Here is a 16537-nt window from a genome sequence, read left to right as displayed (position 1 = left end):
TATCGGCCTGTAGTACTCGAGGCCATCAGGTACATGTCAATTTAGTCTTAAATAGAACTTTACAGCGGTAAAGCGTCTTAACGAAGTCTTAAGACACAGGAATCCCAAGTAGATCGAAAAAGCCTAGCAAAACCCTAACGTTATACGTTATTTTATTAGTGGATAGGTAATGTTATTTGATCATGTGCATTTACAATTCAGAAACTGTATACTAACGCGCGTAACCACGTGGCTGTTATACTCTAACATTCGATTGACTCTGCTATAAACACACCCTGCTACCGGTACGGTGTATACATGTAATATTGGTCGGCTGCTGAGTGCTAGGCTAAATTCCACTTGTTCTAAATTCATGTATCACTCAGCACATGCACAGCGTGAACTATTAGTTTTCACAGGCTACGTTTCCAGGTATACCGGTACTCTGGGGCAATTAATACAATCTTATAGGCTTAATCAGAGCCATGATTTATAGACACCGTGCCAGAGAATCGGGTTTAAATCTTGACAAAACGCTAGTATACTATAGTACTACCAACGGGTTTACTAAATACTCAAAGCAAATGAAATTCACTTGTTAACCATAATCTGATAAGACGAATTCACTAGAATCCTTGTTAAATAGGCATCTAGGCATGTTTTCCGTTTTTGATAAACATTGAACGCGGTAATTCTATTTCAATTGGAGATATATGAGACGTTCTATCTAAGAGTATAACAGATGCATTGACGTAGTTTGATCATAGCGTTTCAATAAGAGCCCCCAGTTCGAAGCTCGCATCTCGGGACATTAATTCTCGATAGGTTCATCGACATAAACTGGTAAGTATGCAGCTCCTTTGGAGTAGGGATTAACAAACAATATTATGGTTGTTTCAAACAATGTTACCCATGGAATCGTATACCCTTGAATAACCTCGCCCCGTATATCACATACTGAGGCTTTGAAAAAAAAGAAGAGAAAGTAAGGAACAAATTCAGAAAAAGAAAGAAAAACGCTTCAGGGCTCAAGGTACTTTTGAAATCGCATCCTTTGAGGATGCTCATCATGATCTAACATGATTGTGTCATATTTTCACCACTTAGCTGGTTAGGGTTGGCTATAGTGTGAGGTAGGCACAGCAAAGGTGATCTGTAGCTACTAGGCACCCGGGTACCCGACCCCAACTTAGATGCCTTACGAATGCGAATATTATTGTGGCGAAGATCGATGGATTCATGGAATAGCAGCGGTTTTGGATGCTAGTTAACGGCTCAGCCGATATCGATATTGATATCGATATCTTGAGTTCCCAGTTGATGTCATATATACCCAGGTATGTTCTGAAACTATCCCATGCAATGTGGGTGATATGTATACGTAGTTTGCATACGGTGATTGCTGTGCCTTTCCTGGCTTGCACTGAAGAGAGTCTAACGGGATATTGATCTGTATTGATAAGTATATACTACATCCAATCGCAATTACAGCCTTTAAAATAAGTCCAAGACCCATCGGATCCTAAGTCCTAGTCAATTTAGATTGATTTCTGCCAACCCGAATTCTACAGGTGCGCAACATCCTGACTTCCTCCATTCATTCATTCATTAAATAGGTAAGTTCTACGGAGAAATCACAAATTTAAGATTACTAATGATTAGGTATGTGTTCTTTTGATGTGGTTTAAACTCAAACCCAAGAGAGTTACCCTATCTATTTATATAAGAAAACGAAGGTACTTTATAGCTAACAATCATGGCGCCACGACCTCTTAACAGAAGATAGAAATGAACTGCTTCACTTTCATTCTATCTCTTTCAGCTGTACTATTTTGGACACTGGTACAATCGGCTCCCACCAGCACAACCGAGGGAACACCGACGCTGACCATCCCGGGTGTTTCAATAACTACAGGACTTCAATGGGCTTCAGTACCTCTATACACCGCCTCAAATCTCAAGTTAGCTGTTACCACGCGCTCTACCTCTACGATAGATAAAAGTCGCCCAGTTATAAACTCCATTATAGAACTTGCAAAAACTTTTTCAACGGTTCCTTTATACATCCCTACCGAAACATCCCCGGTCCATCCGAAAATTACGTCGCAAGTATCAAGTGATACACTAAAATTTGAGTCCAGCTCGAACACCGAAGAACAAGTAGCTTCTGACTCTACACCTCCTTCGAACACAACAAAACAATTTGAGAATAAAAGGGCGGTGACTTGGAGGACATTCGTGAGCTTGAGCGTAAGATGTCCGTCAGTAATGTATATGTTGGAGGAAATGGACTCGGACCCCGAGATATACCCGCAATTCCGAAATAACCCCAGGAGACGTCCCGACCCAGCTCTAAACTGGCAAGCAGCAATGTATGACTCGCACGCAACTCTTACCTAACTCTATAACTGAATTTGCTATGCTGAAGAAGGAATTGAAGACTAAACTTTCGATTTCCATATATAGGGATTTCTTTCTTAATTGGAGGGACGAAATTTGTCACAATTGTAACTGCCATCTTGACTCTGCAAGCCCATCTAGGAGTCGTAATAATGCGCGGTGTCGATACGACCATCAGGCAGCCCGGTGTAAGGAATGGATGGGTTGTTATTGTACCGCTACTATGAAGGGAACCACAGAGGAGCTGGATTCTGAACCGTTTAAATCGGTGGTAACCGGATTCAATCGGCTTCCGCAATGGGTTAAGGACTTACACCCCAACCATGAACTCCAAGTCGGAGGCCGGTCAGTTTCATGGTCAAATGCAGCGACGCTGGTAGATTACTTCAACCAACCCCAGAGCGAGGAAAGATACGAAATGTTAGATGCCACTGAGCCTTATTATCTGGAAGGCCCCGATATCGCTGATGAGCGTTGGATCGAGAAAGGAACTGGTGATGCTGGTGCTGGGCGATTGAGTTCGTGGCCCTTTAATCCTAACGATAGATCTGGATTGGTTTCTAAGCGTGAAAACACGGGAGCGTAGGGGATATAATAACAAGTATGATAAATGTGCTAGGATGCTCCTTTGGTGTTGTTCAATGTCTTACAGCTATGATCCTAATTCGAGTGTACTATTTAATTTAGTCTAGGAAAAAAGCAAACAAGAGGCATAATTTAAAGCGAAGGTAATACTAGAGTGAGATAGACTGAAGTTGTAATACTAGCTTTTTTTCATTTCTAAAACTTCGCAATTCCGTTCCCCTCGTCCATTCCTCGATAGAAAATCATAGTATCTACCACATATAGACTCGAAATTCCGTCCTTTCACCCTCTATATCATACGCGTACTTCCCGGAAAACTTCCTAGAAATAACTTCAGGATTCTTTTCCAGGATGCAGGCTCTCAAGCCGGAAGGAAGGTGCCCAGACAGCCAGAGCGTCTTTAACCCGCGTACACCCACTTCTTTGACCCTATACTCTAAGAGTTCCTCGATATCTCTGTATGACAAACAGTGTGCCGCTAGCGCATCGAAAGTCAAGCTTGTGATATTTAGGGGAGAAGATGCAAAATTTTCCCACCATGAGGATTTAATATTCCCGCAAAACTTCAAACTTTTAACGCTCTCTGGTGGGACGAGGAATAGAGAAGGGTGGAAGATGTAGCCATCAACTTCCATCTTTTTTAAGTGTTTCAGCCCTCCAAATGCTTTTTGGAGGTCCTCGGATGACTTTTCCGAAGGTACCGGCGCTTTACCGACGTGTTTATTGGATATCCAAGTGAATGTCTTGAGATTCGGCATCATGTTGAGTACAGCAGCAAATTCCGTAACATTCTCATCGACTGATCCGAAGGCGACTGTCCAGGAGTAGTTTCTGGTTTCGTAAGGCTTGTAATTGACGCGGAATACAAACTCTGTGATCAAGTCCAAGCAAAAGTACTTAGACAAAGAGTTTACAGTTTCTGCTTGAACCTTGATTTCAAACTTCTGGTTAGATGGTCGAGCTCGTGAATACCGCTTCAAATCATCGAGTATTTCAAACTTCTCAGGAGTGTTGTTTACGTCGAACCCTATCTCGATGATTTAGCTATAGCTATATATAGCTCTATTAAATACATACTTAGTTATGGGGTTCACTGAAGGAATATGGATACATACGGTGCGAAGGGAACGAGACGATTGCACATTGAAGGTCCACTTTGTTTTTGTTCAAGACATCCCTTAGAAGGCTTCGTAGACCTTCCGCTCGAATAAAATGTCTACTCTCGAAAAGAGCACTTCCAAACCAAATAACTTTCGTATGGAAAAATCCAGAAGTATCAGCTCCACGATACTTGAGAAGCTCTGTAAGCTTGTGATATCGGACTTTGAGCGAATCGATGCCATGGTTTGGGTACCATGGGTCTCCATTAAGTTGAAAGATCAGAACGGACCACAAACGCTTGTGACAAACTGGAGACAAAGCTTTGCAGGTGCTTTGAAGAGAGACAACATCGTTGTTAGAAAGGTAGGATAGTATGTCAAGAAGAATCTCGGGGACTCTTGTTAAAGCTATCAAGGAAGCCATCTCTATGATAGAAAACCCGTGATTGAGAAGGAACCTGATCGCTATTAGTGTCTTTAAGAGAGATGATTTATGCGGAGCGTAGCAGCTTACTGGCCTGGATATTGAATACGAAGTATGTTAGGAGAAAGTGAGATGTATTCTTCACGTAAAGATCCAGTCGCGTCTTAGAGTGGAGGTTGGTTCAGTCTGTGGTGCAGTGTAGACGTGATCTGGCGATGTAATATTTGTCCGTCTTGTGTTGCTGTCATCATAGAACCAGTAGTACTTAGTGTGTCCGGGTATGAGGCCATACTATACCATAATGCAATACAATGAATTCCGGCGAAAGATTAAACTAAGGGCCCTAAGGAATAAGGTATTGAGTTATAAAAACGCAACCCCACGGCAGCATCTGATTTACACAACAACTTCTTCGATGTCACATAATCAAAGTCGTACATAGTCGAAAATTGGTTTACCTGAATTTCCCGGGAAACAAATGACAACTATGTCTTCGCATTGGTTTATTAATTACTGAGATTATCTTGGCAGCTACAGTTGCTCTCTGGTGAGGTGTATGCGGATTTAAAGGCATCCGGCGCGAGACACCTGCAGCGGCTATAATCTTTAGTAGGACATATACCTAGGCAAATATATATGGGCAAATAGTCGATAAGAATCTAAGTTTTCCGGCGATTGAACTTTTGGAAGGTCTGAATTGAGAGAACCGTATTAAATGATGTAATTCCGTAGGCTCTTTAAAATTAAGACGGGCAATATAAGCCTCTGCAGAGGTACCATGGTCGCCTCCATTCTAGTTATAATTGGGGCGCTACTGTACTAATTATAAGTTGGGAGGAATGAATTCGAGGGGATAAATTTAACGCGAGATCGGGTCTGGACATTGCATTGATTTTGTAGATTCAAAACATATAACCACGCCATTCCTTGAGTACTCGAGTAGTTAATCACTAACTCGCAGCTGCAATTCTAACAATAGCTCAGTTAAATATCAGAGGAGCATCTTTAAGTATTGCGTGAATACAAACAAATCAAATGAGAGCATCATGCCATGCAATTTACATAGTCGGTTTCGCTCGGTATGCTCAATTGCAATTCCGCAATTGAGCTTCGAATTTATTACCAATACCGAACACGAATGTGAAGAACTAACACTAAGCATAAACAAAAATCTAGTAATTGGTACCAGTCAATAAATTGAATTCGGGCCGAAATATAAGTACTTAGTCTCAAAGCTAGGCGCATTCTGGCGTGCATATGCAACACACCGTGGTCTGATACGACGTGGAAGCCAGTTTGTCTGCTCCCTTAGCGACTGTACGACCCGGGTAGCCATTAATCAGCTTACAGCCGCTTGCACTAGGTATCTTTAGTAAACCAATTGCTATATACCTCCTTGTATTGCATCGCCCTGATCCTCGGGGCTTATGTTTTGCCGAGATCATGCAGTGTTGTGGATCCATGCAGGGACCAGCTAGGTTGCAGGGTTTATATAACTTTTACTAATAGCTTCCAAATCTTAATAGAAATTCTGTGCGAAGCTTAGAAACTCGAATATTGCATATTTAGTGTCACCTTTATACGTCCTAGGTACGCGCCCCATGGGTATTTTCGAACCATTTATGTCGGTAAAAATTACTAGGTGGTACTTTAAAATCGTTGTAATTTTTTGTGAGACTTTAAAAGTTCCGGGCCACAAATTAATCTCGATTGATGGTTCACTGAACTTCGCATTTATGTTTTTATGTATATACAAAAATATCAGCTGTTACTGTTATCAATGAATGACAATACTGCTGCCTAGGGCGAAGACGGGGACCATTATAATAGTATCAACTAATACTATAATATTGCATCGCGAAGCGCGGTGTGAACATCTAGCTGGAATGTTATGTGTGAGCTTTAGGAGTGATACTAAACTTTTTTGCTATCTAGCCGATATTTATATATATAAGTAAAAATTGACCAACTGTAAAAGGTATTACTGTCACGAAATTGTCTTTTTATTCTATATCAGTTTTACCAAACCAAAGACTTGTATCTCTAATTGCAATATCATACGGCCGAAAGTCAAGAAGATACTATTCAAGCTAATCTCAAAATGAAGCTCTCTTCTTTTAATAACCTTTTCACCCTTTTGTTTGCTCTTCTCACGATTATCTCTGAGATTTCATGTTTACCTACTTCTCAACCAACCAATCTTCAAGAGGCTACAGCCGCTAGTCCAAATCCTCTTTTTAAAGCGAGAGCCACTCTCGAGAAAAGAGACACATTTAGCTGCTCAGGCTCCGCCTTCTGTGGGGTCTACGTTGATCAAAAATCCTGTAAGAGTGCGATCTACCGGTTTGAACCGTGGATCACTTTCACCGGTGAAACACGTCGCCAAGTAAAGAATTCCGAGGGCGGCGATAGAACCCGTATCGGCTGGTGCCTTGTTAGCTGGAAATGCGACAAGAAAGAGGACTATGCTTCCGCGGCGCAGTCTGGTGTTTCAAAAGGTGATTTCCTTCAAGCTAAGTATGTGGCTCGCTGACCGTTGGTTTTCGAATTTCCCCTTTCAAGTTTTTTTATCGTTTCGTTAGACGATAGAATCTGTACTAATTGAATTTATCCGATAGAGCTATACAAATTTACTATGGCGGCGGATGCACCAAGTGCGGGTCTGTTAGATTTTGGGGATCTTGTAGAATGGCTATAGATTACTGCAGCCCGGGAACTTGTGGCAACTAATCAGTCTTTCACACGCGTGTTCGCCACCCACACGATCGTACGATCGTATTAATTTACTAGTGTATCGCTCTCCTAGATCCTAGCTAAGCTAGTATAGTATAGAATTGAAAGGGAACAACCTCTAGAAGGAATGGGTTGTTGTTTCAGCCGATTAGTGCATGCATCCTAGAATCTCTTTGGGTTGGGCTGGGTTGGAGACAACGATCTGCTACATACAAATAAATAAATATACTGCCTGGAAATGTCGTCTTTCTGCTCCGTAAGTCTGTAGACTATATGACTATAAATAGAAGTTTGAAAACTTCCGAAGAGGCGTGGACTACTGCTTCTCAGCTCAAGGTAGTTCCTTTAAATTTCCTCTAAAAGTAAAATAAAATAGAACAGAATAGAATGAAATATGAAAATAAAATAAAAATTTACTTGCTGACCAAAGTCATCACCATGTAACATATTTCGCCTAAAGTTTTCCACGAGGGCTTTCTATCCAGGTTTTTTAGGATAAAACGAATTATTTCTCCATGAGAGAAAGTTCGGGCGCCCTCTAAGGCTTTGTCATCTCCGAGGTCTTGGGATTTATCATGAGCCATTTGACCATTCGCGAAGTGGGGAACTACGTTGACAGAAGTGGCGATTGTAGGCAAATTTTGAACCCGCAACCACATGCTCTTGAGAAAAGATGTGCAAATAGCCTGTGAATCTGCTGATATATGCATGTGGGCGAATGTGCGAATTACCAAGTTCACCGGGTGCATCGATTGCCATTTCGCGGAAGCTGGAATACGAAGCCCTATTAGCTATTGACGGACAATAATGTGTTGCATCTACAGGATGCAACAGCAAATAGTCCACTTTAGGTTCCGACGGCCGCTGCAGCCTAAACCCAAGCAAGGTTTATAAACCTTTTATTTTACTAGTTTCATGCAAAGGAACCGGCTAAAGGTTTAAAGATGGTACGCTTTAGGCCCCTTTCTAATCAGTTTTGGAGACAAAAGTTTCTCGCTACAAAATGGTAAAATAGTATTTTTCGGCGGAGGCCGGCTGGACGCCGGGCTCTGTGTGTGTGTGGTACAAACGTTCGCCAGCTGCATAATTCGCAGTACGTAACTCGTAACCTTCGCTCGCACTGTTGCATATTAATCAGGGACAACCCGGTGAGTGTTGATTACTACTCATTTTTGTAAATGTTACATTCGTGGCATGTCCCTGAACTGCGAATATGTATTGTTACGTGCCCAGATCTTATCATCGTGGAATTATCGTTTAGCAGTTAAATATTCGCATGGCTTAGAGTGAATTTTCTAAGCGTTAAAGTTTCGCGCTATTGAAAGCGGAAGCCTTGTAGTTTCCGAGCTCGGAGTGGACAATTGGCCAAAGTGAAGTTGAAAATTGCAACCGTAGGCGCAGCTGTACGCACAAAAATGGCATTGAGATATCTCGACAAATTCAGTGTAATGCCAAAATGCCAAGCGCGGACCTCTCGACGAACTTCAATCGGCGAGATGTTAAAGGTATCATGAAGCCTCTAGGTATAAATTAGTTCAATATTCCCTTTCAAAATCTTTTCTCTCCACCATCATCGGTTCACTTAGCTCCAGAGCAATACTACTGATTCCGCAAACATTCGCCAGATATAAACCTTCTATCTATCGATCTAAATTAAATTTTACAAGATGCAATTATTCGCTTTTACTCAAGTACTCCTCCTTTTTACCTTCCTTCAAGGAACTTTATGCTTGCCAGCGCCGGCGCCGCAACCATTTGATCTCCAAGGCGAGACCTCAAGCCCAAACTCTGCTCTTGAGGCCAGAGCTACTCTCGAGAAAAGAGATAGTTGGGATTGTAAAGGATCTGGCATGTGCAGTACCGTTCCCCAAGAGACCTGCTTGACGGCCCTCAACGCCTTTAAGACCAATGATATCTTCTGGAAGGAGAAGAGAAGATGGGTTAAATACGACGCATTCGTTAATGGTCACTGCCTTGCCATGTGGACTTGTTCAAACCCTCAAGATTATGTTTCAGCAGGAAACTCAGGCGTTTCACGAGGTTACTCTCTTGTTGATAAGTACGTTACTCACGACACCAATAGATCATGGTTAACTTGCTAACTTGTTCCGACCTAGGGCTCTTTCTATCTACAGTAAGAACGGCGGGAACTGCAAAAAGTGTGGATCTGTTTGGTTCTGGGGATCCTGCAGATTCACTTTCAACTACTGCAGCGGAAACTGCGATGGCTAAGTATCATCAGACGACTAGCCACAGTCTTGGTCCAGGAACTTGAAAGTGCCCAAGAGCCCCGCCACTCAAAATCACCTCAGTTTTATTTCATTAAGTCTTCCGATAAGCCAATTACCCTACCTGTCTATGACCGTTGTGTAGATAGAAGTCGGTTCCCTTACCCCCCAAGCCGAATATGTTCCGACAGGATGCCTATAATCAACTCATTTATCCATCCTGTACATAATCAATCTAAAAACTTTACCCCAAGTTCCACAAAGAAGTGATCTAAGACATTCCATTGCGCCACGATAATTGCCCGATCTTTACAACAGTCCGACAATAATTCAATTGTGGGCTCGCTAGCATAGCTAGCTGCCAAACCTAATTCTAAACTTGATATCTAGCAGATTTAACGAAGATAATCGAGGTTTGAAAGCGAAGTTGCTTATTTGGACTATGCCGGTCACGAGTCAGTTAACGAAGAAGAAATCCAGGAGCAGTCTCTAGGAACTGACCAGTGTTTCATTTATAATTATTGAGAAATATTGGCCGACATAAATAGCTTGTCATGATCAAAAAATTATGCGAGAACCATTCGGTGGCTTGACAACCCCTATTGTAGTATTACTAAATTTCTACAATTCCCAAAATTTTAACGTGGGATATGATTAAATTGTTAGGCGTTGTTTTGTCTCGTCGCCAGCTAGCTAACAAGCTACAAGCAGATAAATAGTACAAAGAATTAAATAGAAATTCGTAGCATGAAAGGATTTCGTATCGTATATTAAATCGTGCAAATTTGAGGATTAATCCATATTATCAGACATTCCTTAGCGTATGAGGTAAATATCAATCTAGAGGACTTAAACTTTAGTATCCGTCTTCTCGGTCTCGGTGACGATCTCTTTTTTCTGTTTGGGGTCGGAAGATGCTTTAGTCGACGCCGATCGGGATGGGCCCGAAGCAGAACCGACTTTACTGAGAACTTTGGGTTTGAGGAAGATAACCAAGGCTCGTATAGCTGGTGCACATGCACAAAGTAGCGCAACATTCATCTCGATACTGAATCAAGTAGATTAGTAGTGCGGTGAGGACGAGGCGAGATTCCACATTTACAAACTTACATTGTCCACGCGTCAATGATTAAAGTTGAGGTGCCCCGCGCATTTAGGGTTAAATTATCGATAAGCGAACTTAGACGGAATCCACTTGCGACGACCGCACTAAATAAGAGTGTAACCGTAGTTAGTATTGAATATGTATTAATGCGATACCCCATATGTAGATGAGGAATGTATTCGAGGAGGTCAGTGGTTCTGGAGGGGATGTATAAAGCCTTTATGGGCGAAAAGATCAAACGGGGTACTCACAAAGCGCCTACTCCAAAGGTGCACAATGCTAAAATACGTTGTCTTGGGTATAGCTTCAGCTGGAATACCATGGGGATTGGTAGGGCCCAAACTAAAACATCGGTAAAAATATAGATTGCGCCCATTGCGATTAACACCTTGCGCTGTTCGCTTTGGGGTCTGCAGCTAGCTGTGTATGGGCTGTCCCAACTGTTTATAGGGCTGCATTGAAATAAAGAAACAAAGAAGCCAGCAATCGTGTTACCGATTATGATAAATGAGGTTACCCAGACTCCCCACTGGATATAAGCCATAGTCGTCATTCGGTAATAGAACAAGCAAAGCGACAATTTTATCGTCATCATGGTTAAGGGGTAAAAAAGGGTTAGAGCAAGGGCAACCTTTTCATCCCCACCCGGGAAAGATAGATTAGCATGTATAATTGAGAGAAGAGTCGGTGTAATACATTGTCACAAACTTATCATACCTTAGAGTTTGCATAAATCGAATCCCAGTTCCGATCATACCAGGCCTCATATGGACCAACTTAAGCGATTCGGTCAGCTGAAGCGTTCATGTATATTCAAAGTTTACTGAAAAATCCTGAAGGTAGATCAATTTTTGACTTACTGAGTCTACTAGAGTGAAAAGCTAGTCCCCCATAGGCTACAGCCATCAACTAAAAACGACAAAGGAAAGAAAACACATGTTAGCTATATAGATCCTGACCTTTGAGAAGTTGTATACTGTAAATCGAGGGAATGAAAAGCACTTCCAACCGCTTTGTAAACTCAGGTGCGATTTGATTACTCACATGGGCAGCTAGTGTTAACCAGTCGAACGACCTAAGTCCGCCCCCGACTCGATGTCTTGATATCATCCGCAAGGCCACAGCAATCGATGTTACCGCCAAAAATACGAGGAAAAGTGGCAATATAATGCCTATATTTCTGGGGTGTGGTAGGAGGTATTGGTATTCGGCGATAATCGGTGTCCAGCCAGATAAATTGTCAATGCCCCCTATTATTTTAAGGAAGCCGGGAATATCGGATGGCGGTGTCCCAAAGTACTCGGTCAAATCCTCCGGAGATAACGTTCCGTTCTGCGCCAGAACGAGCGCTGAATATTTTTCGATAATACGGAGTATGGGCAAGTTCGAATATTTTGGAGATGCGGAACCAATCCAATAGGATAGTCGAAGCATCAAGAGGATATCTTCATCAGGGATACTCTCAGCCTCAGACATCTTGTATGACCTGTAGCTCGAACACTTTTCTTGAAATTCTGAAAGATGCCACCCTGAAGGTTTAAACGTGTACCGTTTACGTTGATGTATGAGAAAAAGAATCGTTCAAGCCGGCAACCCATATCTGTCGGGGTGCAGGGAGAAATATATGCGTTAACCAAAGTCTAATGCAAGAAGGACAGCCAGCCCAAGACCTGCCTCATCGTTTAGCTCGTCTGAAGTCTTTTGATCGAAGTGTGGTTGGATATCTGGGCGAGGTGAAACCTCCGGCCTTCCATGGAAATGTGCTCTGATTGAAGAGGCAAAGTGGTTATATAGTGCTGCATGAAGGTGCATGAGGGGGGTCGTATGTATGTACTGTATACACGCCGCATTGCCTTGGCCTCGAAACTAGTATATTTAGAGCCGACGCCTCTTTTTATGTTGTCGGGGCCCTAAGCCGTGGGTTAACGGCTTTCTAAAAAAAAATACCACGCCACTCCACCACAACTACATATTGAGGCCTTTATAAACCCTAACCGTTGGGTTTCTCATTTAAATAGTAAATCTATCTTGAACTCAATTAACTAAATCTTTAGTTATTCACAATTTCTTCAAATTCCCGCAATCGGATCTTTTGAAGCTCCATAAAGACGGTCAACATGCTATTCAACTATAAACGCGAATTGTTATGGATAATTCTATTCCAGTCGGTTGTCACTACAGGCTATACTCCATATAAGAAGCCAGGAGGCGAGAACGTGGGCGATCCTGGAGGACCTCGAGGGCGTCGAGATCTCAGTGGGCTAGGGAGCCTCCACGACATTTCATTCTTACCTGGGTTGGATGCTGTGGCTAGATTAGAAAGAAGGCAAGAGCCCAGTTGCACGTGCCCTCCATCAGCAGATGTATTCTATCCGATGAACACAACTTCCAGCTATATGGCAACTCCGTATGGACCATGCGATATTGCAGTAGCGACATCATACCTTTGTCCGATAGACTACTACTGCGCTTGCCAGCCGAGTGCATCAGGCATGTGTCTCCCTACAGCTCTTGAGGCGATCAGTGCTTGCACATCGTACACTGGCCCCACTACCCGTTCGAGTGTAACCCGATGGTTTTTCGCATCGGTTCCTACCAATCTTGCCGAGATATCTGGACAATGCGGAGGAAGCACTCAAACCCAAATAACATCTTGTAAGACCTCTAGTTTCCGTTACTTAAACGTGGAAATGGCTAACTATTGACAAGTCTGGGCTTCAACGATGACCCTCTGTCCTGTGACCCAGGCCTGTGTTTGCGAAACTAGCGGCTCCTACTCGAAGTGCGTTGACAATGATGCTCTTCCTGCTCGGGGGACTGCCTGTCCAGCGGATCCATGCTCCACAATCAAACAAGAATTTAGCGTTTCATTGCCTCCGCCACACGCGACGGCAAAACTAGGAGAACGATGTGGTGGTAAATGTTGGCGCGGGCCGACAAATTGCCCCTCGGGTGCATCTTGCTTTACGGAAACTAGTCCGACGCCCGGTGCCTATGCTGAGTGTGCTACCGCAAATCCGGGAAGCCGATTGAGAGCCAGATCGAATGAACGCTTTGATATCGAAGGTATAAATGTGCCGGTCAAGGCCCAGGCAATCGCGACACGAATCTATTTCTAAAAAGAATTAGCAAAAGCGAATTTTTGGTGGAGATTAATTTTCTTAATATCTATTGATATAGCTAACTATGGCTTGTGGCCTTATTGCAAAGTTTTATGTACATATAATTAATTGTTTTCTAGGGGCGCTTGGGTAATTGGAGGCTGGAGGTCAGGGTATTGGCTGATCTAGAGCAAGGGTAGATGGGTCATGGTTTATAAACTTTGCCTATCTACGTCGAGTTTTTTATTCTATACCCGTCGACATATATATTTTACAGTAGTATATACATATGTCTTTCGAATACGATGGTACTAGGCAAAGGCTGTACTTTTGACAGTCAATCGACCGTTCTAGAGCCATAACAGCTTCATTCAAACTTCTATGTAACATAAATACTCGTTCTGCTGGCTTTCTATCATGGTACCCCAAAATAGCCCGCAAGAGCACGCGGGTATTTCTAGCTCCGCATGCAAGACAGTTATAGATGTTGTGCGCCACCCTGCATGCAGGTCGGCTAATTAGGTTCGAGCAGCCGAGCCATTAACAAAAATGATCCAATAGTTTATAAATTAATATCCCGCGATATGCAGCTTTGTGGATCCGATGGGCTCGAGGGACTTCGAAGCTAGACTCGAGTATTTGCTTAGCCAAGCTCCAACTAAAGTGGCCAGCCCATGCTCCAAATTTAAACAAACTCCAAATTTTTGGGGTTCAATTTGTCTCGTACCCAGGGTTCCAATATTAAGATATTTTATTGGGTCGTGTTTGAGCATTATCAATTATCAACAAATCAGGCCGCACAGAAATGGTGACATATACTCCGTAGTATTCTTGGACCCGCTGCTGCGCAAACGTGTCGGCAATCGACGCCGATAAGTCAAGTGGACCCGAGACTGTGATAAGGTCGGGATAGGCGTGCCTCTTACAAACCGAGATGAACAGCTCTGTTTCTGTTAATTTGTGATAGAATTAGATGCGGCGGACATTTTCGAAAAGGGTAAAACCTAACTTACAGCATACGTACGCACTGCATAATATTGTATTTTGGAATAGTGGAACTCGTGGGTTAGTTCGTAGAGCTTCTTTTCCGTACGCATGCAAAATAACAGGTTTAAAAAATCCGGAGCGATACCAGTGATAACAGAAATACTTCAATATGATAAGGTATGAGGAGAATTTAGTTCCTAGTTTCCACGGACTTGCGTTTTGGCTGATACCCGCTAGTCGTGGTTTGTCAGGATGATCGGGCTGTAATGGTAGCGTGATTCGCTAGCTATCAGCTTAGTTAGCAGCTACAGTTAATGACATTCCCCAACCATCTATTTTTCAGGCTACGTCTTCGGGCATCGAACCGCCAGATGTTGTGAATTTCGCAATTTGCGGCATACCAATAGACTTTCAGTGTCAGAGCGCAAGGTCATAATAGTCCCCCCTCAGTTTAGATTGAGCTCAGGAACTCGCAGACTATTGGAGGCTGATATAGATAGATATGATCGATCGGTATACGTATCTTATATAAGCTTATATGATCTATCAATCTATCAAAATGTTCGTCCTCTTGTAGGTCTGGACGAGGTCCACCCCGCCTCTACCGTCGTGTGGCTGGTAACGTTGGAGCACGGAGCACATACGGAGGCCTACGCTTGTAGCCATATATACATTAATAGGAATAAGGTTTACTTGCGGCATTGTGCAGCTGAGTTTGCATTTGCAGGTGTCAGGAATCTAGAAAGACGAAACCTTGTGCAACGATAAAAGAATGCTAAGATTATTGGCTTAACCGTTTGTCAATGATCCATTACCATTGATGGACACAATCTTGACAGTCACCTGCCTGTCTGGGAAGGTTTGTCTTAGAAGCGAAATACCAGGTCGCCGCTCAACACAACACAGATGCTAATCCAACAAGCCGCTAGTCTGGGAGTCGCTTCCTGGTGTTCATCTAGCGGCATACGCAGCCAAAGCCTCATTGAGTATGGCGTTGTAGTCGCACGTTGATGGTTTTTCCAGCCCAGGTCTTTGGTTCCTTGGTATAGAGTGGGCCCTGATACTAGGCATACGGTTGGCACCATTTAATTAATCTAAGTTGGCTTCTCCTCGAGGCCTCCTCCTCTAGTGTGTTATATCAATTCCTCGGTAGGGGTAGTAATTCAGCATTGATGACGGCTGCGTATAATGGACATGAGAGGGTAGTGAGTTTACTGATCGATAAGAGCGTTAATATAAGTAGATAACAGACTTAAGGGAAGTTCAACACCAATTTAAATAGCGGAGAACGGGAAAAGGAACGAGTCTTCGAGCAAATAGAGGCGTCATTATAACCTAGAAGCAAATTTTCTTTTGCACAGGGTATTGCCACGAGTTGTGAGGCTTGGATATCAGGAAATAGCCAGTATGGTAAATGACAACGGTGCCAATTTGGAGAAATGATTTTTGGGGGCTGACACCTCTGTTCGGCTGCACTCGAGGGACACAAAGAAATAGTAAGTTATCTGGTTGACAGGGTGCAAGTCAGAGGCAGGGCGATGGTGTCAGTGGGGGTAATTGCAAATAACCCAGAGTAGATTGCCCGAAGACGGCACCGATTTAGCTCCCGATGTGGGTATAAAAGGCCTGAACTGTGAAGCACCATTAAAACTAGTTTCGTCTAGAGGGCACGAAAGCGTAGTAAAGTTACTAATCGATAAGAGTGCGCCGAGGTAAAAGGTTTCCCAGCTAAAGACCTTAGTATAAGGTGAGGGCCCTCAAATAGGTCCTGTAACCAGATGCTTAGATCTAGAGCCTTACTAGGAAGAACAAGAAGATTAATTTCAGACATGCGGCGAAACTATGTTCTACACGAGGCAGATGTATCTGCTACTCTCTGATTCTGGGAGGTATTT

General features: G+C 42.9%; 8 protein-coding genes across 8 annotated transcripts; 5 read left to right on the top strand and 3 right to left on the bottom strand.

Moving 5' to 3' along the window:
- Window positions 1-1767: 1767 nt before the first annotated feature.
- On the top strand, window positions 1768-2379 carry AOL_s00043g201 (uncharacterized protein; the record flags this gene model as incomplete). The annotated part of the gene is made up of 1 exon (XM_011120688.1): window positions 1768-2379. The coding sequence occupies one exon, from the start codon at window positions 1768-1770 to the stop codon at window positions 2377-2379; it is 612 nt and encodes a 203-aa protein (XP_011118990.1).
- A 223-nt stretch (window positions 2380-2602) lies between these two features.
- On the top strand, window positions 2603-2965 carry AOL_s00043g200 (uncharacterized protein; the record flags this gene model as incomplete). The annotated part of the gene is made up of 1 exon (XM_011120687.1): window positions 2603-2965. One exon carries the CDS (start codon window positions 2603-2605, stop codon window positions 2963-2965), a length of 363 nt encoding a protein of 120 aa, XP_011118989.1.
- A 250-nt stretch (window positions 2966-3215) lies between these two features.
- On the bottom strand, window positions 3216-4488 carry AOL_s00043g199 (uncharacterized protein; the record flags this gene model as incomplete). Its single annotated transcript, XM_011120686.1, has 2 exons — window positions 3216-3991; window positions 4080-4488. The coding sequence occupies 2 exons, from the start codon at window positions 4486-4488 to the stop codon at window positions 3216-3218; spliced, it is 1185 nt and encodes a 394-aa protein (XP_011118988.1).
- A 2101-nt stretch (window positions 4489-6589) lies between these two features.
- On the top strand, window positions 6590-7021 carry AOL_s00043g198 (uncharacterized protein; the record flags this gene model as incomplete). The annotated part of the gene is made up of 1 exon (XM_011120685.1): window positions 6590-7021. The coding sequence occupies one exon, from the start codon at window positions 6590-6592 to the stop codon at window positions 7019-7021; it is 432 nt and encodes a 143-aa protein (XP_011118987.1).
- Window positions 7022-8888: 1867 nt separating this feature from the next.
- Window positions 8889-9453, top strand: AOL_s00043g197 (uncharacterized protein; the record flags this gene model as incomplete). The annotated part of the gene is made up of 2 exons (XM_011120684.1): window positions 8889-9280; window positions 9339-9453. The coding sequence occupies 2 exons, from the start codon at window positions 8889-8891 to the stop codon at window positions 9451-9453; spliced, it is 507 nt and encodes a 168-aa protein (XP_011118986.1).
- An 845-nt stretch (window positions 9454-10298) lies between these two features.
- On the bottom strand, window positions 10299-10930 carry AOL_s00043g196 (uncharacterized protein; the record flags this gene model as incomplete). Its single annotated transcript, XM_011120683.1, has 3 exons — window positions 10299-10497; window positions 10560-10658; window positions 10806-10930. The coding sequence occupies 3 exons, from the start codon at window positions 10928-10930 to the stop codon at window positions 10299-10301; spliced, it is 423 nt and encodes a 140-aa protein (XP_011118985.1).
- Window positions 10931-11493: 563 nt separating this feature from the next.
- Window positions 11494-12030, bottom strand: AOL_s00043g195 (uncharacterized protein; the record flags this gene model as incomplete). Its single annotated transcript, XM_011120682.1, has 1 exon — window positions 11494-12030. The coding sequence occupies one exon, from the start codon at window positions 12028-12030 to the stop codon at window positions 11494-11496; it is 537 nt and encodes a 178-aa protein (XP_011118984.1).
- A 641-nt stretch (window positions 12031-12671) lies between these two features.
- On the top strand, window positions 12672-13673 carry AOL_s00043g194 (uncharacterized protein; the record flags this gene model as incomplete). The annotated part of the gene is made up of 2 exons (XM_011120681.1): window positions 12672-13209; window positions 13264-13673. The coding sequence occupies 2 exons, from the start codon at window positions 12672-12674 to the stop codon at window positions 13671-13673; spliced, it is 948 nt and encodes a 315-aa protein (XP_011118983.1).
- Between the last annotated feature and the right edge of the window lie 2864 nt (window positions 13674-16537).

Source organism: Orbilia oligospora, assembly GCF_000225545.1.
Source record: "Orbilia oligospora ATCC 24927 unplaced genomic scaffold scaffold00043, whole genome shotgun sequence".
Lineage (NCBI taxonomy): Eukaryota > Fungi > Ascomycota > Orbiliomycetes > Orbiliales > Orbiliaceae > Orbilia > Orbilia oligospora.
This window is presented reverse-complemented; position numbering and strand designations above follow the sequence as displayed.